Source organism: Pyxicephalus adspersus, chromosome 4, assembly GCF_032062135.1.
Source record: "Pyxicephalus adspersus chromosome 4, UCB_Pads_2.0, whole genome shotgun sequence".
NCBI classification, from domain to species: domain Eukaryota; kingdom Metazoa; phylum Chordata; class Amphibia; order Anura; family Pyxicephalidae; genus Pyxicephalus; species Pyxicephalus adspersus.
Window position 1 is genome coordinate 109,757,402 of NC_092861.1, and position 26,872 is coordinate 109,784,273.

At 38.2% G+C, this 26,872-nt stretch overlaps 1 protein-coding gene across 3 annotated transcripts in view; it reads right to left on the reverse strand.

Moving 5' to 3' along the window:
- The window catches only part of PLEKHG1 (pleckstrin homology and RhoGEF domain containing G1), a 137,880-nt gene that overhangs the window by 41,702 nt on the left and 69,306 nt on the right, over positions 1–26,872 (reverse strand). For all 3 annotated transcript variants that reach the window (XM_072409274.1, XM_072409275.1, XM_072409273.1), the window contains one exon: positions 1,960–2,495. In XM_072409274.1, coding sequence (XP_072265375.1) covers positions 1,960–2,495 — 536 coding nt within the window. The remainder of the gene's footprint in view (positions 1–1,959; positions 2,496–26,872) is intronic.

Consider the following 26,872-nt stretch of genomic DNA (forward strand, 5'->3'; position numbering starts at 1 on the left):
TACCACTCTAAAGCTTTGTACACACGTCCAATGGTTATCGCTTGATAATCGGCTCAGGGCTGATATCAGACGAGAATCTGGCATGTGTAAAGCGCCCGTCGCCATCGTCTGAACGACTGTCCTGGCGGATCCTTGAACGATGGACGACGAACAATCGTAATGCAAGGAAAGGGGGAGAGCGCGCAGCAGGGTGCCGCTCCATCGTTCTCCCCCTCCCCTCTCCATAGAGAAGAACGGTGCTGTATGTACAGCACTCGTTCATGCATAGTGCAATGCTTAGCCGTTGGAAAGGATCGTGAAAGATCCTTTGCAACGACTATAATTCCACGTGTGTATGCAGCTTTACAGACAGCCAAGGAGATAATTGTTCTTTCTTAAACTGACCTTGGAGTAACAAGCTGCTCATGGCTCAAGGAACCCCTAGCAACCTCTGGAGGCACCCTAGGGTTCCAGGGAACCCTGGTTGTAAAATACTGTACTAGAGCTGTTGTGAGATAGTACTGCGGTTTATATCCTTGTTGGGAAGGTTTTGGCCCTGAAAAAACAGGAAATGAAAAAGGATCTAATCTTAGGAAGGGAGAGTCACACTTAAGATGATGATCTTGAGATAAGATGGATGCCTGCACTGAAGCTTTATCACTAGATCTTTTGTTTACATTGTTAAATGTTTACATTATACAACTCTTTATCAGTGTTTCTCAACCAGGGTTCCTCCAGAGGTTGCTAGGGGTTCTTTTAAAAATTAGAAATTTGTGATGCTCAGGTCAGCATAACGGACACCAATGACCTTTTTGGTTGTAACGGGGAGATTGTTCCCATTGACCACCACACTAATATACTGTAAGTTTTGTATATATTAATAAAGCAGGGGCTCCCTGAAAACCTGAATGTTATTTTAAGGGGTTCCCCATGTAGAAAAGGCCAAGAAACACTGCTCTATACTACTTTAAAAAATGGCTGAAGTTACACATGGTTTCAACATTATATTATAAAATCAAGAATAAGGTAACTTTGGAAAGTCCCTTGTCTTGACTATGAGTTATTATATTTTCTTAGAAGGTGAAGTCATTTAACCCTGCACTGCAACTCCCTGCAGTTTATTGTTCATTGTTTGTATAGCTCTTTATCATGGAAGAAATCAGAATATAAATGTTTGTTGATTTTGTCCTTTTCAATGTTCCAAACTAAAAATATGGAAAAAAAATATTAAGTTTTCAAAAGTGGCTTTTGTGAATTGAATACATTATAAGTTTAAAGTACACTCAGTATGCCATGCAAACATTACAAGGTACCCCATCCCCTTTTTTGGGAATCTGAGAACACCAGCTTGTGGTGGAATAACCTGGTTCTCAAAAACACCCAGATTATGCTCCCTGTTTTCTTACAAAATCCTGATGCAAAGACATATTCAGTCAATAACCCTCCTAATGACACTGGCTAATAATGAACACTGTGAGGGGGGCTCCATAGTGCTCAGAAGTAGAGAAGTACTCATCCAGCTTTGGCAACTCAGAACTGACTAAACTAAGCCCATGGGGGGTAAGTAAAAGCAGCTATCCATTCATTACAAACCAGTGACATTATTGAGGATTAACAAACGTGAACAGAACTTGCCTCGGGAATGCTTCCATCTTCAAGTACACATTTGTAAAAGGAAAAAAACGGAGCAAAAACTGCCTTCCTTGAAAGTGTGCAACTAGTCCACATATTCATTTACTATTCACAAGACTTAAGACTTACTGGCAAAACTGTTCTTTTGCTACATTTATAATAAATCATCCTCACAATGTTTTATATTTTTAATATTATGATTTATAATTTACGTGGTGGAATGGGACCTATAAGAAAAAATGAAATTGTGACAGGGAAATATGAGCCCCCTTCCCTACTGAACAGAACTGTTCATAAATCTCAGAAATAGAAAGACTGTACCAATTGGTATCTGAGATACAGTCTTACCTCAACAATGCTCTTCAAGTCTTGTACATAAGTCCTTTCAGTCTGGAGAATTTCTTGAACCACTCTGTCAACGTACATAAGTTTTGGACTTGTTGGTTCTATCCCTTCAGATTTTGAAAAGTTTTTGACACCCCCTTTAGACTCTTTCCATGACATAGTCCGTCTCTCATCAGACTGTTCTTTTGGGCTTTCATGAGCCTGTTCCCTATCGCAGTTTATCTGAAGGTCATCACTTGACAGAAGTCGGGAAGGAACTAGTTCTAGTTTTATGGCCCCAGCTTCCTTATCCGGGTGAAATAAACCTAGGTGACTATTTGATGCTAAGGTCATCCGACTTCCAAATGAACAGTGACTGTCGCGGGAAGAGGCCGATGAGGAAGTTGAACCAAAGCTGACAGGTCTGTCACTGTCTGATAGCTCCATGTTTTTTATTCCACAGTAGCGGAAATGTCTGTCTGTCCTGTGTGGATCTGCCTCCGTTGTTCGAGGGCTTGGTGGTTCAGTTACAGATGGGTCAAGAGACAAGTGGTAATCATCTGCAAAACAAACAAAGAAAAACAAACACGATGAGGGCAATTTCAAAAATACAGATTTTATAACATAATACCATGTAGGCTTTATTTTAACATTTAACAATAAAGCCTTCTTGGTAGCTCTGAAACTCAAGGAAGCAGTACCTGGCATTGGTATTTAAAGTTATGGAGGCCTACCAGCAGTAGTGGTGTAATTACACATCTTAGGGGGGTTTAGTGGTACCTAGCAGTCCTGGATCTTCCCGAGCACCAGGAGAAAGGGGCCCAGATACAAGCCCTAAATGAACACCTGAGGAGCAGGAGAAAAAACTCCACCATGAAGGTAAGGTATTAAAGGTCAACACCAGTAAAAATGAACTGCTATCCCCCACAGCACGACATTCCAAACCCCGTTTTCAAGGACCACAAACAGGCAAGGATTTTCATGTAAGCAGAGTATGTTCTGACCTTTTGTAAACCACACCTTACAAAATGTTCTGTCTGTTAAAGAAATACTAAAATTATGTAAGGATTGTGGCCCTCAAGGAGTAAAGTTCAATAACCCTGCACTTGAGGTTTCAATAGATGCTTCTATCTGATTGGAAGAAACACAATATCTGTTTTTTTTTTAAGGGTTATCTCTTAAAATCTTTAAGGCGTATTGTAGGTTATGTTATTCATGCAGGGGGATGGAAGGGAATGCCACAGTTGTGTGCTGTTCAGGAAAAAGGCTGGCAAGCATCAAAAACCATCTGCATACCTGTACTGAATCAGATAATTAATTCAAAGCTTTCAATCACTAGTATTTTCATAAGGAAAGCCCATATATAGTAGCTTTTAAATTTCTCAACAGGGAATTCCTATAAAATGGTCAATTTATTTTGTTCCAAGAATATTTGTTGCACTTCGATATATTTTATGCTTGTGCTTATAGGACACACACACTGTCTAGTTAATGAACCAACATGCTGAAATCATCAAAATCACAATGTAAAAAGGAAAACACAAAACCAAAAAAAGTTCACTAGGTTACATGGTGACCGACAAACCCTGAAAAGCTAGCATTTTTAGAACAATCCTTTTTGCTTTCCCTATAGAAAATGATTAACTTTGCTAATAATTCAGTGGTAAAACCTTCACTTGTGACTTAACATTATTTCCCCTAAACCGTAGATAAGTAGAAGTTGACAAAAATTACCAGCTAATAAAAAGACAAAGAACAATGTAATCTATATTTAAATAGAATGTAATGTGAGCTTAGTAAATCCATACATTTTTTATCTCTGACTGATAAACTGCTTACTGTACATACCACCATATCAGCTAAAAATGACACAATACATTTAAACTGAAAGGACAGATAATTTGTCTTGTAACAAGATAGCATGATATAATTATAGGTGGAGGACAAATATTTATTCACTTATTTCAGTGATTAATAGGACAATGGATCATGCTAGTGGAGAGCATGATATAATGATATAATTATTGTCTAAGCAGCAGTCGGTTTTCTCATCTTTAATTGCTCCCACTCTAGCCTGTGAATAGCAACTGCACAAAGATGATTATTATATTCCCCATCTAGACTTTTTATTGAAAACAGAAGAAGATTGTACAGTCAAATACTCCACAGAAATGATCTGCAACTGTGATTCAGTTGACTTGACAGCTGAAATCTCTTAACACTATCAGTACAGCTGACAGTTTTTGTTCATTATATGCTAACCTTTAGCAATTGTTTTGATGGGGTCATGTCAGGGCCATTTGTTAAAGGAAAACCATATGTAAAATGCCAGTAGCCCTGTGTGAAATAGACAGTTATAATGTAGAAGCACAGGAAGAAAATAATCAAATATCTTGACTAGAAATACTAGTTGTGTAAAGAAGAAACAAAATTTCTATAAACTACTTACTTATAAGTAATTTAGTCACAGGTTGGAATAATTTAACACAATCACAATTACTTCTGGCTGAGACATACAGAAGAATAGGGATTGCCAAGTTTGTTGGACATCCCATTACAAAACCTTAAGCATTATTCAGGACTCCCTCCATTCCCTCAAAATCAAATCTTCAGGAAAAGCTTTCCAAAAGATTTTAGATGTAGGATTTTTGTCAAAATGGATTTTGGCTGAGAAAACCCTGTTCCAAACTGGTAATTTCCAATTCATACAGAAGTTAATCAGTAAACGTAAAGTTGAAGCTGTGAGGAGGCAGCTGAAGTTCCTTCACACCAAACTCATCAGACCATGTCTTTATTGAGTAGGTTTTGTACACAGAAGCCTAGTCATTCTAGAAGAGAAAATCTCTATGTTGCCCTAATTGTCTAAGGCAGCGGTCGCCCACCAGTGGTCCGTGGGAAAAATTTGGTAGTCCATGGCTCTGGTCAGTGCGCCCCCCAGCGGGTCCTTCTCCTGACTCTACTAGGGGGCCCAACGGCCAGAGCCACAGACCATATCTCCCGTACGGATCACAGGCTCAGGGCAGTGAGCGGGTGGTGTCTCTGGACATAACTCTCCCATCACAGGTCTGAGCCTAGGCGGGTTCTGGCATCATGACGTCACTCAGGGGGAAGTTTCTTCCTCTTTGAGTGACACACTGCTCCCCGCGTATGTCCGGTCCAGAGTCCGCAAAGTTAGTGGTCGCTAACGTCCAAAAGGTTTTCGACCACTAGTCTAATGTGCTCTTGTATACTACAGTATGAACATTTCACTTAACTAAAAAGCTGAATTGAATCTAGAGGGAGATGTTTAATATTTTTGGCCATAAAGTTTTAATAAATGTGCTTCTTCTTACAGCAGTTCTACGATTTGCTTCTTTATTATTATTATTATTATTAATATTATTATTAATAATAATAATAATAATAATAAACAGGATTTATATAGCACCAACATATTATGCAGTGCTGTACATTAAATAGGGGTTGCAAATGACAGACTAATACAGACAGCGATACAGGAGGAGAGGACCCTGCCCCGAAGAGCTTACAATCTAGAAGGAGGGCGAATTTCACACACAATAGGATGGGAGATATGTAATGGTGGGAAGTAGAGATGGTTTCAAAAGACAGAGGAAGATGGGTGGACAAGTTTGAAAAAATGGGTTTTGAGCGCTCTTTTAAATGAGCGGAAAGTAGGAGCAAGCCGAATAGGACGAGTAAGACCATTCCAGAGAGTTGGGGCAGCTCTAGAGAAGTCTTGTATCCAGCTTAGAAAACTGACTGAAAGATAATGCAAACACCTATCATGCCAGGATGCATTTATGGCTGACTGATTTAGAGCATACCCAGAGGTAATCTTTACAAAACAGGTGATCCCTTTATATTTCTTCAAAGTGAATCAAGGTGTGGTAGGTTCTTATGGCACTAATAATGCCGGGAACAAGCATGTTTGAGGGAATGTTAGATTCCCCATTTGTTAAATAGAGCCCTAAATGGGTCATATATTTCTTTTAAAGTCCAATATTAAAGAACATTCTACAAGAAGATTTTTTTGTAATTTATTATCTATAAACAAATTCATGTGCAATGCAATCCAGACAATTTCTAGAGATACTGTAAATGAAACGGAAAGAATTGCTATATGTTTGTAAATGCCATTTTGACTGAAGAAGAAAAAAGTCTCTTTGCCAAAGCCAGTGCTTTCATGTCATCAAAAGAAAGACTTTCTGTTTTAAATATGAGTTACAGACATCCCAACACTAATTTACTGTATTTAGAATAGGGAGTGTTTGTGACTGTATCTCATTCCAGAAGAATGTCCTTGTACAATGAATGAATAAACTCAGCCTGCATTTTAAAGCTTTACACTATACAGCAGTGGGTTTTGATCCAGACAAGTACAGAATCATGGTTAATTTATGCCTTCATCTGTGCCATCATTATTTCACTGGACTCCCAGGTAAAACGAGAGTCCTTAGCTAAGGAATAATACAGTATGCATGGGAACAAAAATTAGTCGGCTTTTATCAGGAAAAAATGTCTTAAGAACTTAGAAGAAACTGTACTTGCCCTTCCTTAACACTACTTCAAATCCCCCTCCCTTTAAAGTAAGGAACCTCAGCCTCTATTAAGGATAAGAGTCTTCTATTTAACATGACATCATCCAAATCGGGCCAGAACAATAGGCATCACTGTGGGTAGCCTAAGAATACACTTCACTGAACAACACCCGTCCAAATTCTTCCCTGCACGAGGCCATGCTCTAAAATCTTAGGCAATTTAAGTTCCGCAGCTTCATTTTACAGTAAGTGATAAGGAGTTTTCAGACATTAGGAATGTCTGCAACTAGGCATTTACATTGGTTATTAACAATGCAGTTTCTGTATTCTTTGTGCCAACCTGCTTATCCAGACAAATCAAATTACAGCATATTTCATTTTCATTCAGTTAACCTGTTAGACATCTACAGTCCAAAAGAATTCCGTTGTCAAACCCATGAAGGTGTCTATACAATCATTCTATTAACTAAAATCTGTAAAAAGAGTCAACATTTGGAGAAAAAAAGAGCTCCCGTGCCTAACCAGTAGTAAGAGGACCAATGATATGAAGACACAATTGTTTAGCAATAGTCATGCGCCAAAACTAAGTTCACTTCCCAGAAGAAAAGATATGTCACATACAGATCCGACTCACCTACTGTTTATTTTCTTTTAGATACCTCAGTAGAGTTTTTTTTTTCTGCCAAAGTTTTACAGCCCTGGAGCGTTCCCATTCATATGGCCGTATTTTCTAATACAGTTGTGTTCATGCAGGTCATACTAGATAACCAAAAAATGTGAATTGCCTGGAGGCTTTATCCATATGGGAAAACAAAGGGCTTTATATACAACAACAAGTCGGCATTAATACCCAAGTTATTTTGAGACTTGGGTACTTTGCAAAGGACCCTTCATTACTAAATAGGGATTAATGGCTGTGATATTTTGTAATGCACAATAGTTTAATTTGAATTTATGTGGTCCATATCTTATCTTTAGTGCATATATTACAATATCTTACAGAAAAAAAAAAAAACTTTGTGCTGAAATTATCGACAAGACAAAAATATAAAATCAAATAGGATATTTCCAATGCACTCTTAGCTTTAGCATCCAATAACTTCTGCAATGCAGTATTTGCTTGCTGCAGTGGGTCATATAGCATTACATTTAAGTAGTAGGCTGCAAAGCAAAGGGCATGTTATATAAAATTGCAGCTAATAAAATAAAATATAAGCAAACTGATATAAACAAAATGTATACTGAATTATTGTTTCATTTACCCTTTTTTCTAAATACAGAGATAGGTTACCTTTTCATGCAGTAACTTTGCTACTTTGATTTTGCCATCTAATCACCTTACACTCTAAAGGTTTCAAACAGGGTCCAGTGGAAACAGACATCAATTTCTTAATTACTAAAAGGTAAGCTTTGTGAAGAACACAAATGACAGCAAACGTTGGGAGAAATGTGACATTTGATGTGTGAAGACAGTAAATTTTGGTAAAGCAAGTCCTTTTGTAAAAGGTTAAAGTTCAGACTGTAATAACAGGCCATACTGCATATACTAAGGGCCAGCTAAAGGCCATACATTTCCCCTAAACTAGCTTAACTTGGTCATTAGTAAGGGTTAGACTCACTGAACAAACCAAATATATAGTTAATTGTATGTTGTTCACTGGTATATCTCCCAAATGCCCCTCATTTTAAGGCACTGTCCAATAGGGGATGTCCCTAAAGACAACAAGGTGGATATATTTGGTTTTGAATTTGAGCTTCCTTGAGGACAATTTTCAATACTGCTAAATTTTCCTTATTTATAAAAACTGGGGGCCCCATTTTACCAGACAACCCACTTTGAAAACACTTGTAAGTCAATTGAGGTGACCAGGGGCCACAATTCCTTCTCTATACCTTTCGCTTTTGGAAGACAGACATGAACTTTTGGGCCTTAGACTAGCAAAAAGTGGTATAACACCTTTCCAAGGTCTTGCCCAATACATGTTTGATGGAGTACCAGACAGAATTGTCTCTTTAGTAAAGTTATGCCTAAGGTTCTACAAACATTCATCACTTTCTTGCTTCATGAGCTAGTGAGAAAGAATTTAGTGTGTGGTGGAGAGGCAGATCTTTTTACACTTAGAGGAGTCAAATACCAACAGTGGGTAGGAAGCAGCACATCATCTCCATTTGATGAGCCACTGGACTGCTAAGTGACCCAGTGGTGAGAAGATCATTTTTGATGACCATTCTTTGTCTGTAACTTATCATTGTCCTTGTATTTGAAGACATGGCAGGGAAGCATCCGCATAAATGTAAAATGTAAATGTAAAGGTAAAGGTTCCTATTATCCATCCTATAAGGTTGTAAGTTATAGGTAGGGTAATAAGTCACTGAACACACTAAATTTGATGCTTAATGTACAAAACACAAAAAGCAAAAAGAGAGACAGAAGCAAATGAAACGCTGCCCTTTTATTAGGACAATAAATCAGTGTTTAGAAAAAACAATGGCAGTTTTCTTTTAGTTTAATGAAGCTCCCACATGCCACTGGGTAGCTGGTAAGATGTCAAACAGGACAGGCAAATATTAGACATTAGATATTAACTCCATTTACCATCTTAATTACCGTAATTCATTATAACAGATATCAATTTAGTTTTTATTAGTCAATATTTACTCAATGGTTGAGAGCTTGTCTCTGGCAGAAATTAAGCGCATGTCAAAGCTTACCAATGATAACAATACAGAAAAATACCTGATGATTTGCCAGAAATTCCAATGGGCTGCTAGCCTTCTGGCCAAGTTGACAAAAGAGTGCCTTTGCTCCACATGCAGAATTACAGAATTTCTCCCCCTGCTACCACCCCTACACATAGATACACTGGGCATTTCCACACAACCCTAACCTTTTCCAGGGCCAAAATGACAGACCAGCAGAGGTGCAAAGAGCTAGAATTATTTGCATTTGGGTTACCCATTTCATTTGTGCCAAGAGCCACATTTTATCTAAAACCTTCCCTGCACATTCCCCTACAGAGTGACTTGCCCTTCTTAGTGAACACCCTAAACATCAGGAAATCAACCCTATTGTGTGCAAGGAAAGAGCGTTTGGGATATGTAGTTCTGAAGGCAAACCTACATCAATTGGACCTCACAATTTGTTTTTTCATAATATTAAAGAGTGCTATACCAATATAATTTGTTTTACTTCACTTGTATTGCACAATAGAGTTACATTGATTTTACTTCTCTCCTCCTTCAGTGCTATAGAAGTTCATGATAGATTTTTTAGTGCAACCCCCAATTCCCATCTGTTAGGTCAAAACAAGTCCTATGCATGGGCACTGCAAGATATGATATGATATGGTATACTATGTTGGGAAAAAAAAAAAACTAACTTCCCATGATCTCAGTTGCACTGGAATGCACTGGGTATGTCACTTACACCTAAGGAGAGGTGGAAGTAACTAACCTGTGGATTTGTTTCTATCAAAGATTCACATTTTTTTTATTGCCTATGTATGTATTGATCAATGTGCAGCTGTCCCTTCCATTTTAGAAATGATCATGTTAAAAAAACAAAAAACAAAGGTGTGTGTGTATACGTACTTTTGGCCGCCAAGGAAGTAATAGCGAGCAATTGGAAGAAACAATAACTACCATATCATGTGAAGCTAAGAATGGATAACATGTTAGTAAACGAGAAATTGTCTAGCTCTGACAGACACACACCAGAAATTTCTATCTATATGGGATCCCTGGATACAATATTCTGTACTGTCCATACCGCAGTGGATCTTGGCTAGTCGGTGACAATGTTTCATGGGTGCGAATAAGGTTATCTTTTCCGTTCTTGGATCTTTTATTTCCTGTCTTTTAGGTGCTATACCTCTGTAATACTATCACTATATTGTGACCATTGTTTTATGGGCAACTTTTGTTATGGTTCTTGGTTGTGTTCTATGCTTTATTTAAGTGCAAAAATGTTATTGCACTTTGTCATTTTCTTTTTCTTTTTTTTCTTCAAGTCTTTATTATGTCAAAGCTGTACCAATTGCTATTATTTTTTGCCTGTTTCAAATATGCTTATTTTAGCTTTGTAATGTTTTATATTTAAAAATGAAAAATGTCTTAATAAAAATTATTGAAAACAAAAAAATGTGGGTTCGACACAACAAGAAGAAATTAAAGTATTAAAACCTGTGCTATGCTCTTGAGTTATAGAAGGTTTGTGTTTAATGTGGGTAATGCTTATCTCTAGGTTTGTACTATGTGAAAATACTTTATATATAGTTACATATATGAAGAAACATGAATGCTTAATATTTATTATTTCCAACAGTTTTGACTGAACTAATATTTTTGTTTTTAATTACATTATAATAATTTTTTGTCACAGTGTAAAACTAATTTAAATGTTTATCATACAAAAACAGTAGTATGTGACAAAGGAAACTGCAGGATGTGGTTTCTCTGTCTAAAATTACTTTGGAACATGTCCTTTGGTATCTCTAAGCCCACTGATGACAATACTGCAACAGCTGCTTACTGGCTTGTTGTTATCAGTATATTATCCTACTGTTTCTCCTGAATTGAGAGTTTATAAAATGACCACACAAGTAGATGGTAACTTTGGCCAAGATGCATGGCAAAATTTTAATTTGGTATATAGTCCCATACTGAATGGTTACACATTATACCATTTGATATAAAGCTTAGGAACAGATTTGGACACTTAGGCAACAAAGAGGTCTACCACCAATTAAAATGCTTGTTATAGCTCAGAGATCATCCAACTAATTGCAAAATATTTGTGCAATCTGGTAGATCCTTTCAACCTACAACTAAGAACTTTCTTTCATGTGTGTACTTCCCCAGTACGTTGGAGAAAAATCAGTGCCCTGCTGCTCTAGAGGTCAGGCAGATGTCTCCAGGCCTTTCACTCCGAGACACATCTGCCTGTCTATGGCTAACTTCAGGACCAATTTACTCCTGTGGGTTGTGGGAAAGTACATTGCATTGCCATTAATTGCAATTGGCACCCTTTCGTACGCACACATATTTGGTCTAATAAAATACGCGGACATTAAAAAAAATTAACCTATCTGCCAGATCTCTAGGGAGGCCTTATTATTCTGTTCAGACTTAAAATGGTGCTCTGCTGCATTGAAATACCAAGCAGTGTTGGCAGCTGTACCCGAGCTCTCCGATGTTGTCCTGCAGTACTTCTTATGGAGAAAAGAAAAGATGTTGGTGTCCTGTAACACAAACAGGGCTGACAACACTACCATGTATACAATGAAGCCATTTATTTATTACACATGAAGACTGCGCTTCCTGTATAGCAATGATGTGCAATGTTTGGGCTTCCGGTTACATGCAAGTGATGCTTCTAGATACAAGCGACAAATATGAGTTGTTTAGATGCCACCTAGTCGAGAGGTATCATTCCAGCCCCATAAGACTTAATGCCTGCTTGTAAACCAGCACATGCAGATTCTTCTGTTTAGATCCCATCCTGCCTTTTCTAATGCATTATCATTGTTGACACTGCCGGGTACTTTAAAAGATAAGCCATAGTGATTACAATAATTCCCTGTGGCACTGTAGATATGGGAGGAGGAATGGTAGTAGCAGCTTTGGTTCACAGAAACAGCCCTGACGTGTGATAACTATTTGTGGCACTATGGTTATGCTTTCATTCATTCAGGAGATCACTACGACCTGTAAGAATGAAGAAATTTATTGAGCAGTTCCGTTAACTGCCAAATGTCCTTTATGAACACTAAGTAATGTATTTCTGCTATTTGTGGATCAGGCCACATTATAGATGAGAAAATACAGCAGTTTCGTATGGAACAGAAAAGCCTGCACTGAAGTGTAAACGATATGCCTGCAAACTGATCACACACTTCTAATCTAGCTACATCCCTTTCAACCTTCCCTGGTTATGTCATAAAGTTAAGCTGCGTACACACTTCCAATTTTTATCGTTCAAAATGAACGACGAACGAAGGACGAACGATCGATTGGGCAAAAATCATTCGTAAAAAAGGTAACCAATGACGCCGACGAACGAGGAAAGTCGTTGGAAATGAACGACCGGACCGGCGGATCGGACGACGATCGTTGACCATCGTTCGTGTGTACGATCGTTCATTCATCGTCCATGGTCTGAGCATGCGTGATGAACGAACGTTCGTTCACTTCCTGTCGTGCACGTCACTTCCTGTATCGCTCAAACGATCGCATCTATTGTGTGTACAATATCTACTAGCTTAAGTCTCACTAAAACACTTTAAACTCAAGTGGCTAACTGCATCCTCCAGGTATCTAAGTCCATGTTTAGAGTTTTCTCAGGAGCCCATATAACAGATCAACAGCTGTAAAAGACAGTGCTTCATGGCTTCCTTGACACAGCAGATTCACACACATGTTAAAGATGATGCCGTTTTCATATATAACCAAGTGAAAAGTAACCTAGTAGTTAACTCAAGATGCAATTACTTTCCACAATGGGCACATCATATGGTATCTTATTATGCTCATTATTAAAACAGAACATCTTTTGATTACTCTTATGAAAAGCATGCTGGGCTTTCAGGATGTGTTTCACTCTATTGTGACTCGTTTAAATAGAATTAAAGTGTGTCTAAACCCAAAACCAGTTCTTAGAAAAGGCGTCGGCATTAGTTTTTTTTTTCGCTTATTGTTACTGAACATTCCTGCCAACGATTCAACTGTCCCTGTGTGGCTATGTTAACCTCTCCACTGCATCAATGGAGAAAACCATTGTTGTCACCCAGGCTGGATTTTAAACATGCCTGCCTTTGATAATCTCCAACGGGATCAAGATTGCAGGTATTACTTGTACATGCTGAAAATTAAAAAATAAAAACTAATGCAGCTATGGCCCACCACATCCAAGGACTGTAAGCTGCAATAAACTCATTTTTTTTTTTTTTTGGGGGGGTGTTACACTGAAATTATTTGCTTGTCTTAATTATCAATAAGTTTATTTTCTCAAAATATGTAAACATATTCTTGGAACTATAATATTATGCCTTGGGTACACATAAAAGTACTAACTGTATACTTCTTCAGCACTTCATCCATCAGTTACAGCCCCCAAACATCACATACACCACAAAACCAGTAGTCCTGCATTGTACGTGGGGATGCCCACCAATAACTCAAAGCGTGGAGAGAAGCGAAATGGTGGGGGCGAAGAAAGGCAAAGGTGCTTTTTATTATCACCTTTTGAAAGAATGCATTTTTTCCTATTAACCTGGAGTTAGTCTTTAAAACATCCGAAAAAGTCTAAAAACTTACTTTGTAAAGTGGCCACTGATTTATAGAGCTGGTGCCTGCACAGGTCTTTGTGAAATAGACAGCACAAGCCAATAAACCACACAAATAAAAAATAACACCATTTACAACAATGGCCATTCCATGTACACAGGCTGACCTGCAATAAAACACATAGGTACGGGCTAGCCTCCACTTAATTATCTTCAGAGCATCCCAAATCTTCAAAGCTTTGTTATGAAAATATTGACCAAAACTTAAATGGTTGACCATCTGACTGTCCCCTTTTCTTTTTGTTATTTCCAATTATTGAAAATGCAAAGGGCATTCTCAGTAACCAATAGGTAGTTATCAAAGAGAAGGCAAGCCAGAAGGAAACCACAGAAGTTGTGGCTGATACATGTATATTAGTCTGTCCCAAGGTACAGCATACAAGTAAAGTTAAGAGAACTGAAATGTGCCTGCTCTATGAACCTGAGGCCCACTTTACAGGGCCAGGTGAACCCATTCTTCTAAAACACTCAACACAAAGGGGTCTATTTATAAAGCAATGAATTTGATATTGACTAAAATATTCCCTGGTGGTGAATCAATTACTGCCAAAGAAACACATGGATCTGTAAGATTCTTCACAAAGAAAGGTTTCAGTAAATGTCAGATTCAATGCTTTATTAATAGACCCCAATACTATGGGTGTAAAACTATCACCACAATGAGCTGCCTTCAAGAAAGAAGTATTGTATACCATCCTAAAATATACTTGCTTTACATTAATAGCATTATCTATTTCAAAGCAAAAAAAAAAAAGGAATTTCATTGTACACAGTTTGGGCAAAAAGGTACTTTCACTGACTGTAATTTGTTAGTTGGAAATACGTTTTAATTATTTTACTGTTGAATTATATTATAGGAACAATAGGAACCCAGTTTGTAATTTATGATAGCAGAAGTTATGGCACACACTGTCCTCTATGCACTACAAATGGCCGATTCATCAAATTAATTTATTTCATAGACAACCAGAAACATCCATCTTTCACTACCCTGATTTTATTAGTGCAGGCTAAAAGTCTTCATTGTAAAGCTACACAGCTGTTTTCTTACCCATCTTGGGAAAATTACATCTTTTAGTTACAATCAGCTTAAAATTTGGCTTTAATTATCCCACCAGTTGGAGGTATAAGCGAAAGGCTTTAAACCCCACATTTTCAAGACACCTGTTTAAGGAATTTTGTTTTATTGGCAAAAGGCAGCCATAAAAGTGGTCTGAACAGCAGAAGATTGCAAAGAAAAAAAAAGTCCTTCCTTTGAAGTAAACTCCTAAAATCTACACAGCTTTATTGATATCCTAATAAATGGACCATTGATGGGCAACTTACTTAACATATCTTTTCATGCTTAGAGCAGATTAGGTTTAGTCAACAGCAAGACAAAGGGATGAGGGCTATGACAGTTTTATTGGCGTACAATGGGCCGCATACACACGTGCAATTATAGCCGTTGGAAAGGATCTTTCACGATCTTTTCCAACGACTAGCACTGCACGATGCATGAATGAGTGCTGTACATACAGCAGCATTCTGCTCTATGGAGAGGGGAGGGGGAGAATGACACCCTGCTGCACGCTCTCCCCTTTTCTTGCATTACAATTGTTCGTCGTCCATGGATCCGTCAGGACAGTCGTTCTGACGATGGGCGCTGTACACACTTGGCCCTGAGCCAAATATCGGGCAAGAACTATTGGATGTGTGTACGTAGCTTAAAGTTTCTTCGGTACTAAAAGTGACTAAAATGAGTAACAGCAAATATTCAGCTCTGTTCTAGAGAAACAACACATGTGTGTCCATTCCTAATTACCGTGTTAGTGCTGTTTAACACACAGGGCTGTTGTATGTGTACTAAACCAGTTCTATGAACCATACCCAAGTGTGGCTCATTGCAAATTCTGAACAAATAATACATTTATAGGAAACCTGTACCTACTATAAAAAATGTAGCCATCAATCAATGACCCAGAACAAGCAAGCAACAAGTAAAACCAGAACTGTGGGTCTGCACACTTGTTCCTTGTCAATGGATTTGCAAAACAACCAGACAACTAAAATATTCCAGGGATGGCGGCAGGTGTTATTGCAGATCATTCGTGTAAATAGGTTTTAAATCTACGTTGAATATTGCTAGTACAATTACATACAATCTACCTTTATTTGAACAGTAAACCAGACTATTGCAGAGCACATGTCTGTCAGATTAACACATATCAGGTTACTTTGGATTGCTGGGGGAAGTGTTAGGTGGGGAGGATTCCAGAAGTATGATTATGCTCATTCATAGTCCAGTGAACAGGCAGGAAACAGCAGAACTACCCGAATTAATAGTTAAATTGGTAATCCAGTTCCTAGGAATCAATGTGCATTTAAATGGGGACGGATATCCGCAAGTGTTCACCACTTAAGAACGTTCAATTTAAAATGTGTCACCGCCTGTCAGTATATTAATTATAGCAGTGCCTTCAATATTGCAAGTGATGCCAAATTTCTTGCCAGAGGCCCATCTCTAGCTAAAAGGCTCCATAAATCAAATCATGCAACTTTAATATATTCAAAGCATAATATGGCATGTACGGAAAAGAATTTGTATCTAAAAATTGTATTTTTTTTTCACAGACTGGGTCATTATTTTCAAAGCTGCATTGTTTAACCATTTTTCTCAAGAATGCTCGCTACCCCTGCTTTGCAGATGTGCGTTTCAGAAATTCAAAAGGTGGAAAAAAAAAAGGTCTATGTAGATTTCCATTGCGCAGCGTATGTATAGACAAGCATCACAATAGGCAACCCTGGTCAGGCAACAATGCAAACAACAGGGAGCAAAGTATCAGCGGCACATCAGCTCTGAACCCTGAAGCTCTAAATAGCAATTGACTGTGTTATACAGTCCTCCAGGACAAGGAGTTACATGGCTGAATGATTTCCATTGCCCATAGCTGTTAACATTTACTGACAGTTAAAGAGCTATTGCCAAGAAGATGGATATACACCACAGCTGGTATTGTGACCAAATTAAAAGAAGGGGGAAAAAAAGACTTTCTATGGGAATTCTTTCAAAAAGTATGCACAAAATAAAACTTCAAATGGTCTACAACATGCTCAAGAAACTGGACAATGTGTATTTGGTGATCAAGTAGGTATAAACTGGTATTTGCACCACAATCATTTACCTACATAATGCCATGATCTCATTTGGCACAGCAATACAGAGATAACAAATAGGAATTCTAGATATTACAATACATACATTAGGAAAGAGGTATCTAGCTGTAGGTGTGCACTCCGAATTCCAGTAAATGGTTGTATATGGGATCATGAACAAATAATACTAAAGACTACAAAGCAAAGCAAACAGTCAGCTGTGGCAGCCAATATCCTCCAGCAGGCTGATTGTTTGAAACAGTAAAGGTCCAGTTGGAGTTGTGTGTTCTAAAACAGAAACATGTGTTTTTGTGTGTTGTGGTGTATTTGCAGTCCATTAAAAAATGAACAGACGACCTTAACACAATGCACATTAATATGCAAAGTACTGCATAATGTGTGCATAAGCCCTGATTGTATGACACATTAATAGATGTCAGTGAGCAGGGTGCTGCCGTTTTCTGTTCTTTGATCTCTGTATGACCAGATTTAGGCTAATGGCATAATTAAAAAAACAAAACAAACGTTTTCAAGTGGTTTCTTGTTTTCCTAAACTTTTCCAGAAACTTTTTCCTAATCATTTTGTCTGATTCTCAAGCAATGAAAAAATGCAAATAATTATTTAATTTCCATTTTTTCCCGAGAGCTATGGATTACCCTGAGCACATATGCATTAATGTAACATGTTATTGTGCTTTCAGGCAGTCCTCCTCAATGGACAAAATAGACATGAGCACAATGCTTGGTATGTGGGTTGTGGTGCTCTGTCCAGGGGGTGAGTTTCCTGCCATAGTGGTACTTTGGGATGCCATTCAAAATAAAATGTAATGTGGATCATGCCGTTTAAATGGGTGTTACCATAACACATCAGACCTCCAAAATCATCCTAAAGTAATACACTCATGCACCCTGCAGTGGATGAAATACTATGACTCCAAACAATTGTTCCAGTAGAGAAACTACATATCTTATCATCCCCTAACTTTAGATAAAAAGACATGCAATTTATCAGAGACCAAAAGGACACAGATGCATGATATTCTCATAGATCACATTTAAACATGTAAGACCACCAGGCAGACCTAATGGCAGCCCCATACCTATAACTCTATTTACAGTACATACACACACGACCTAAATAAGCACAGCAGTGGAAATAATATTCTAAATTTAGCCTGGTTTACCATGTACAAAAACAAAAAACACTCTACAGAGGTGAAAAACAAGCAATAAAGTAATTAAGGGTAGGGAAAATCTGGGACCGTGTTAAAAGACATCTGTAAAAGTAAAGTGATATAAAAAAAAAAGTGTCAGACAATAGGAATGAATTTTGTGTTTTAATAAAAGTTGTGTCAAAAGTAGTATAATAAAAAACACATATAAAAGGGGGGGGGGGGTATTGCTTAAATCAATCCAACATCAGAAATGCTTAAGCAGAAAACAAAATGTGAAAGTACAAACCTTAAACCACTAATTGCTTGCCCATTACAAAACTAAGAATGAGCTACAAGTGTGATTACAAAGTAAAGGGGGAAGATCCTACTAATTAAAACCCTGCAGGGGGTTCCCATGTCCTTCAATGTTTTAGTAAAGGTAACAAATGCTGCACCAGATTGACATAATTGTTGCATTTTGCAGCAAAAATGATTGGTTTTAATCCTAAAATGATGACAATTATTCACAGAGCTGTAGCAGTATATTAAAATGTGTCTGTTCAGCTTTAGAAATCTAATAAAACAATTTCTTGTTTTATATCAACCCTGAAGATCTGTAACATATAATACAAAACATAATAACTAGGTCATGTATCTACAATAGCTGCACACTCACCTGTAGGCATTGTTGCTGCTTGATACAGTAATTAGATATTCCACCCCAGGGAAAATAGTCTTGTATATGAATTCATTAAAGGTATATGCATCAAAATATTATATAAAATAAAAAATAAATAAACCGCAACATTCCGCAGAAACGTTAAAGTGTTTCCAGGTTCCAGAGTCTAATCCCTGGCTTGAAGAGATTCCCTTGTAGGAGCACTCCACTAGACAAGTGAGAGCCATATGAGTAGTAAAAAGATACCCAACCTGTTTGGGATTGTAAAACTCAATAGCCTTGTCACCCCTCCCCCTGCCTCTCCCTCCCACCAACACAGTCCCCACTAAGGAAAGCTGCCAGTTTAAAATCAATTTCTCTCGCTCCCTCCAGACATATTTACAGCTACCCAGGAACTTTTCTGAGGGATGAACAATGCTGTACATTCAACAGTGAGATGCAAAGTGCAGGGAACCGCTTGGCGGCCCAGCCAATGGTATTATGTGTGTGAACCCGAGCCTATGACAACAGCTATTAGGCGACATGCTCACTTTTCAAACTGTAATCTCTGTGGAAACCGCTCTCTACCATTATTCCACTACAAAGACACACATGCTCGAGAGGGAAAGGTTCACTATATAGTCCAGTCGGTATTCCTTGCCACTCAATATATTTAAAAGAAATTTATTTTAATGGGTAAAATATGCTTGCTTTCTGCTAGAAATAGACATGGATCATTAACATAATGCAGATTTGCTTCATCAATTATTTCCATTTAAGTGGCCAGGGTTTATTACAGTGTTAACACACTGTAAACATTCCTAAAAGCAATTAGCGCTTGTTTTTAAAAGCAATCAAGGATAATGGTGATGCGTTTAATAGCAGTCTTTCTTATGTGTAAATGAGGCCGGAGCTGCTGGTTTCCTCGCATGGCTTGTGAAGCAAACTATACAGAAGAATTTAAGTATAGTTTTAGATTGTGTTGCACAAACTTTGTAATATATTGTAAGTTATAAAATTCATGCTCTTTACATGATCTTTTTGACATTTATATATATATATATATATATATATATATATAATTCCGGTCTTTAGGCCAGATACAGCCTAGCCAGTGGACTGTTCTGGCCTAATGCCCCCCTGGTCGATCTGGCGTAATCCCGGTTGGCAAGGGTCGAAGGGTCGGCAACCTGCGGCTCTTGAGCCTCCTTGTTATGCTTCTCTTCCCTATTTACCACGGCTGGTGTTAACACTTCTGCCGCCAGGGTAAGGGCACATTCCCTCTCCTACATATGCATTCCAGAGGAGAGGGATTACCTTTCAGGAGCGTTCCTTTTCCTCCGTATGCATTGCGGAAGGGATTCCCCTTCAGGGGCGTTCCTGTTGGGGGTCGGAGCTATCGGCGCGGGACTCGAGAGGGAGTCCGGCCTAGTGTGCCTTCTTGACCTCCTAAAATGGCCTAGTAGCCAAAAAAGTTTGCTGACACCCTTTCTAAATTGCTCTATAGTCTACTTGTGATACTCAAGTATCAACTGTAGGTGTCTTCGGCAGTGTAAAGGGCACAATGACTGGTTTGTCACACAGCAGGCTGCCATGACACTTTCACTAGTTCACCAGTTGTCTTTCCTTGGACCACCTTTAGTATATACTAACCACTTACATAGAACCCTCTACATCAGCAGTCGCCAACTGGTAGTCTGTGAGAAAAGGACCATATCCCCCATACGGATTGCAGGCTCAAAGAAGTGGTCCCACTCTCTCATCCCAGGCTCAGATCTGCGATGGAAGAGAGGGCGGGTTCTGGCATCATGATGTCACTCTGGGGGATATTTCTTCTCCTTTGAGTGACAGCCGGCTCCCCGCACATGCTTGGTCCGGAGCCGGTAAAATTAATGGTCCGTGGGTCAAAAAAAAAGGTTGGCGACCATTGCTCCACATGTCTTGTTATTTGAGAGATTCTCTGACCTAGTCATCCAATCATTATAACCTGGCCCTTGTCCATCAGATCCTTTTAGGCTATGTACACGTCAGATGATTATCGTCTGATTATCACTTCAGGGTTAGTATTGGACGAGAACATGACGTGTACAATGGCCATCTGACACTGTTCATAGATCAGTCCTGGCGGACCCACAAAGGATGAGCTGCAAACCACCGCAATGGAAGTGAAGGGAGAAGAGCACAGCGGAGTGCCGCTCCGTCATTCTCCCCCTCCCCTCTCCATAGAGCAGAACTGCACTGTATGTACAGAACTCTTTTATGCATCTTTCAGTTTTTTGTCCTTGGAAAGGATCATAAAAGATTCTTTCCATCGACAAAAGCTTCATGTGTATACATAGCCTTAAGTTTGCCCATTTTTCCTGCCCTTAACACATTTCTAGGAACTGATTATTATTCACTTTCTACCTATTACGTCCCACAACCTCACAGGTGCCATTGTATTGAAATAATCAATGTCAACTGTCAGTGGTTTTAATGTTTTGTTTGACTGGTATTGATAAAAGGATGATTGAGGTCTTATTTTAAAGATCATTTACTGCTTGTTAATATTATGTAAAATTTAAATATCCATAGCCTGACCACATCACTATCTTTGGGTCAGAATATAATGTGTAATAAGCCAGTCACACCTCTGGGACTAGATACAGAATGCATGGATTTACCGTACATTTCACAGACAGGGTGATCTATATAATCTACCTTGTTCTCTTGTATTAAAAGACAAAGCTTCAGATATATTTTTCATGTTAAGGTCATACGTGTCAAGTAATGTGTAACTATAAGGACCCAAATACTGTAACTGTGGTGTGTTGAAAAGTTATAGGTTACCAATGTACCGTAACAATGCATGCAAAACCCAATGCACTACAGTGTGTTTTATCATTTAAAATAAATAGCAACATAGTCTATCACTTCCAGAGGTTTATGACCTATTTACAGAGATTACAGAACCTTCCCTGATTTAATCTGCCTTCTAAATGTACAAAGGCAAGTTTATTTAATTTAGTTCTTGGACCATGATACTCGTTAACTAGTGACAAATCATTGAAAACCAAAGCTGTGTTTATAAATGTCCAACCCAGATCGGCCCCTGCTTATCAGCTGTACCCTGTCCATGTACCTTGATTACAAAATTGCAGTGTGATCCTTAGGGAAGAAGAGACTAAGGGAAAATTCTTCCTGCCTGCAGCAGACTGAAGTCACTTAAGCAGAGCTCAACTGCTTTATTTTTAATATCAAAGATACATATTTTTATAATAAATAACTTTTTAGCGAACTTTAACTTTAATTTTTTGCAATTTTAACTAAGGTTTTTATTTTGTGGAAAATGCACCAATTTTTTCTAAGTGGGTCAATAGATACCCATCCACTTGAAAAATTTTAGATCAGACAGGACCTTTTTCCATAAAGGGCCAGGAGATGTCCCTTCTGCAATAAACACTCCCTGCCTGACTGTTCCCTTTAATTGTCAAAATTGCGCATGCGCAGCTCAATGTTGGTCACCAGGATACCTGGCACATGCCGACTGCCCCTGCAGTTTTTGGTGACTGAATGAACTAAAGGAGTTACATCATCCGAGCCTAGCCAATGAAGACAGCCAAAGATTAGAATGAGGAAGAGAAGAAGGAAGAAGATTGCAGCGCCCACTACTGGGGGCAGGTGAGTAAAAACAGGGTTTAGCTCTACTTTAAGAGAATCGTTACCTAATTTTACCGCTAACTGCCCTTTTTCATTCTTTTGAATGAGTCAGCAGAGTTCCTTGTGCTAAGCTTGTACTGAGCATGGTTGGATCATGCCTACATGTCTGTTAATATTATTATTATTATTAATATTATTATTTTTAATAATAATAATAATAATAAACTATATAAAATTTCACTTTAATTAACAATATATTTATATAAAGCCAACAAATTAAGCAGAGCTGTACATTAAATAGAGGGAGAAGAGGACCCTGTCTAGAAGAGCTTACAATCTAGGGGATGTCTCACATGTCTGTGAGCAGCTTTAGGCTAACCATACATATAGAAAAAGTAATGAAATACTACAAGCACTGTTAACTAATTAAAAATGGGTTAAAACTGTCAGCCTTTTTAATCAGACACTAATAATGTTAATGATTACTGAAGCATAAATGAGCTGATACAGTACAGGCTGAGATAATGTTTACTGATGGAATCTTGATCAAGCACTGATTAGTCCTGCAAATGCTTTACTTTGTAGTTGGCGCATAATGAGAAGGTAGATATACTTTCTCTTTAAAGGACACATGATGAATGAAGTAGTGGGGGCTCTCATTGCTGATCTCCCAGAATAATAGTTGTAGGACTGTCTTTTGGTTTCTGAGAGCAGACAAGCATACATTCCAGAAAGTCAGAGCTAAATAATCTTCCCAGGTTAGTGCCTCTAAAAATAGATGTAAACCTGAACTGAAAGTTATTTTTTAATGAAATACCTGTTCTTGCCTATTTTATCATGTAGGTAAATGATCCTGCAGCTTCTTTGCAACCACTTACATTTTACATGATCTGCATTAATAGCTGCATGGCATTTCCCAGGGAAGGTTTGCTGATGGTGACAGCAGTGGAACACGCCTTTGTAGTGTGCGGTGAAATGACCATTTAAGTTTTTATGGGATTTTAGCTATTGGTCCTATGTATACTTACATTCGGAGTAATGTAAACATTAAAGACCTGCCAAAAAACAGCACTTTCTGAGGGATGCTGACAACACTAAGTCACTGTTTTGCAATTGTCAGCTTGACACTGTGAGCTTCTTCATTTGGTTAATGACCACCTATTAGACTCCCGATATTTAACCTCTATTCTCCTGCATACCCATCTAATCCAGTACTTAAGGGCCGAGAGAAAGCATGTTCTGTGCTGACAGCATGCAATACCAAAATCCCAGCACAAGAAGAAACGTCTTTGATATGTGCACATAAGTGCTGAACTTGAAATCATACCAATACACTGGTAATTTTACAGCTCAAATTTAGGCATAACCTATTTTCCTCTTTAATGGATTTCTAAATCTGTAAGCAGGGTTAAAATTTAAGGCATGAGGCAAGAAAATTGTGACCACAAGCTTGTTCTTCTTACCATATGGTGTCTCCCATTACACTACAAGAATGTTTTGCTTAGTGTCATTTAGCTGAATAAGCCTTATATAAACATACCGGAGTACAAAAAGGTGAACTGTTTAGCCAAGCCTTCATTTGGTGAAAGCATTTGGAGCACATGCTATATGTCACATACTTCTTAAAGCAACAAGACCATCTATTTTCTTACCCTTCAAATATCCAAAGTACCGTCAGTCCAGGTTAAACAGGTTTAGTAAGATCATGGGACCGAAGGCAGATATTTGGGCTGGACATACACAAACCAATATTAGTGCATCACAAACAGAGCATGCAGAACTATTGAGTGATATGGTGTCTTGAGCAAAAAATGCTTAAAGAGGAACAAAACTCAAAAACCCCCAAAACACAAAAAATACACTTACCTTCAATCCCGCAGAGCAGTCGGATCCATCCGGAGGTCTCTTCCATCAGGTCCTGCGTCCTCCCAGCATCCGTCTTCGAGCCAGCACTCCAGGCGCCGCAATTTTCGCCTCTTCTTACGGGTTCTTCTTCTTACGTCACCCAAACCAGGCGCGAGATTGAGTGACATAGGCTGGAAAAAAACTTTCGGATCTCACACTGCATGCGTGAGATTGGCAATTTTTTCCCCCTTTTCATGAAAAGGCTCCTTCTGCATATCGCTCCTATTCATTATCGACCGCTTAGGGAGTGGTAGGGGTGTTAAATTAGGGGGTGGTGCTGCACCCTTTTTTTTTTTTTTTTTTTTTTAAAAAGGGTGTTGCACTTAAAAAGAAAACAAACAACAGAATTTTTACTTTACATTAAAGGTTTGTCTACCCTTTTATGTAAAGTGAAAATTCTGAGTTTAGGTACGCTTTAATATCAAAAATCACTGAAACATGTTTGATAATCTGTGCGAATATTTAGTGATCAATGTATATGTTATATATAGCGGTCTTCCTCTGAAAAGGTAAGATTATATGCAATTGTGGGCATAGCCAAGAGTGGGCCCTTGTGCAGAACTTGGAGCACACTTGTCGAGTTTTATTGCTGAATAGGGTCCGGTTTACTTGTGCAGTGGCACACTATGCATCTCCCTATGTTTGCCCTTGATTATAAGGATCTATTTTGCAGATTTTCAATTACTTTTTATTTCTATGAATTTCAACAACATCCTGACAAACATTTTAAGAGAAAAAGTGACCATTGGGTCATTGACTGGGTTCTAGGGATCTATGTCTATGCAATATATAAAAAAGGAAAAGATTGTCTATGCCCATATCACGCCTGCAAATCCAAATGCCTTTAGTTATCTATACCTAGTTTTTGGAAGGACTATACTTACCTAACCTAACCTGATGTCTGCAAGCTCCCTTCCTGACCCCAACATCTAAGTCTGATTTGAAACTTCCCTGGTTATTGGAGGAATAAATAAACTCATCTTTGAATATTGTACACAGAGGACAGCAATGCACCTTGCAGACGGACTCGCAAACAGGAAGGTAAGAATCCTTTATTGAAAACAAAATTAAAAAAACAAAAAACATAGTATAGTTCTTCTGCAATTAAAAAAATACCTTTTGGCATATGTGTAAATTTTAACATAAAGGTGCACTTTAAGTTTAGGCTTTTTCACTTTCAAATTTTTTAACATTTTTTTCAAGCTTTACTGATTTATATATGTGTTTATTGCTTAGTTTCTGAAAGTAAATTGGGCTGGGTTCATATTAACCCACAAGCAGGCCATTCATTTAAAAGTTAAGTACCAAAAAAGTACCAGAGGAGAAAGGTGATGTCCCTTCCACAATAAAATAAATATATCTGCCTGTTCACAATTTTTCAAGTTTACTCACCTGTCCTCACACCATCGTGGGTGCTAAAATCTTCACCTGATCTCTTTCCAGTTTCAGTTCAGCCACCTTGATTAGCCAGGCTGGAATGACATAATAATGACATACCTCCTGTGCAAGTGCAGCTCAGTGTACATTTCAGAAAACTTTGTGAACAGGCCAGTAAGTATGTTTTATTGCAGTAGAAACACCACCTGTACCTTCTGCAATAAACCTTACCGCTTGCAATTTCTTATTTTTCAAAGTATAGTTCGACTTTCTGCACCCCAACCCATCCTTGAGGAAATGTGAATGAGAGAGGAAGGGAAAGGATGAAAGAATACTACCACTTTTTTAAGTTGCTAAATCACTATAATACTGAAAGTCTTTGTTTTAATCCTCTTTTTCAAGTATTAGGCTTGTTCCTCCAGTTTAAAACCAGATCACCCTGTCTCTATCCCTGTCATTACTTCAGTTAGCCTGCTTTAACCTCACCTTACAGGTTATTCAACATGTAAATGTATCCATGATACCCACTTTTCATGCATCAGGCATCTGGAAGGATATTTTTCATTCTTCATTATTTATCTTAGGCCTAGCAAACTGCCTGCATTTTTATGTCCCTTGTTCCAAATAAAAGATGACATTTTACAGACAGTCCTGATATTATAAATAGTTTTTTTTTAGTTATCACGGAAACCATTAACTGGCTCTAAAAGCAGACAGAATCTTCATTATACTGCTGATCTAAGGTGGTAATGTGGGTGAGGAATTAGGCTTAGTACAACTATAATTATAATTATCCCATAAGTAATATTGTCTTTGATGCTTTTTAGCCACTATAATAAAAGCTTTTAGAGCACTGCCGTTTATTTACCGCGAATACAAATATATATATATTTAAAATACATCTGGGAGCTCAGGGTTAGAGCATGTAGTGAGGTGCATGGCATACAAATGCCAACAGCTGCTTGCCTTTTAGCATCTACCTTACTGGTTAATATAATTAAATGCTCTACTTAGTAAATTGCATTTCCTCTAATGGCACTCTGCTTGAGTAACATATGAAGTCATTTTCTCTTGAGCTCCAGCAACTCCATCTATTCTGAGAGACAGCATAAGCAATCAGTGTGCACAGTAGGAGGTTTACACTATAACAGCAGGCAGCACTGCATAATAAAAAGAAAACAAAAATAG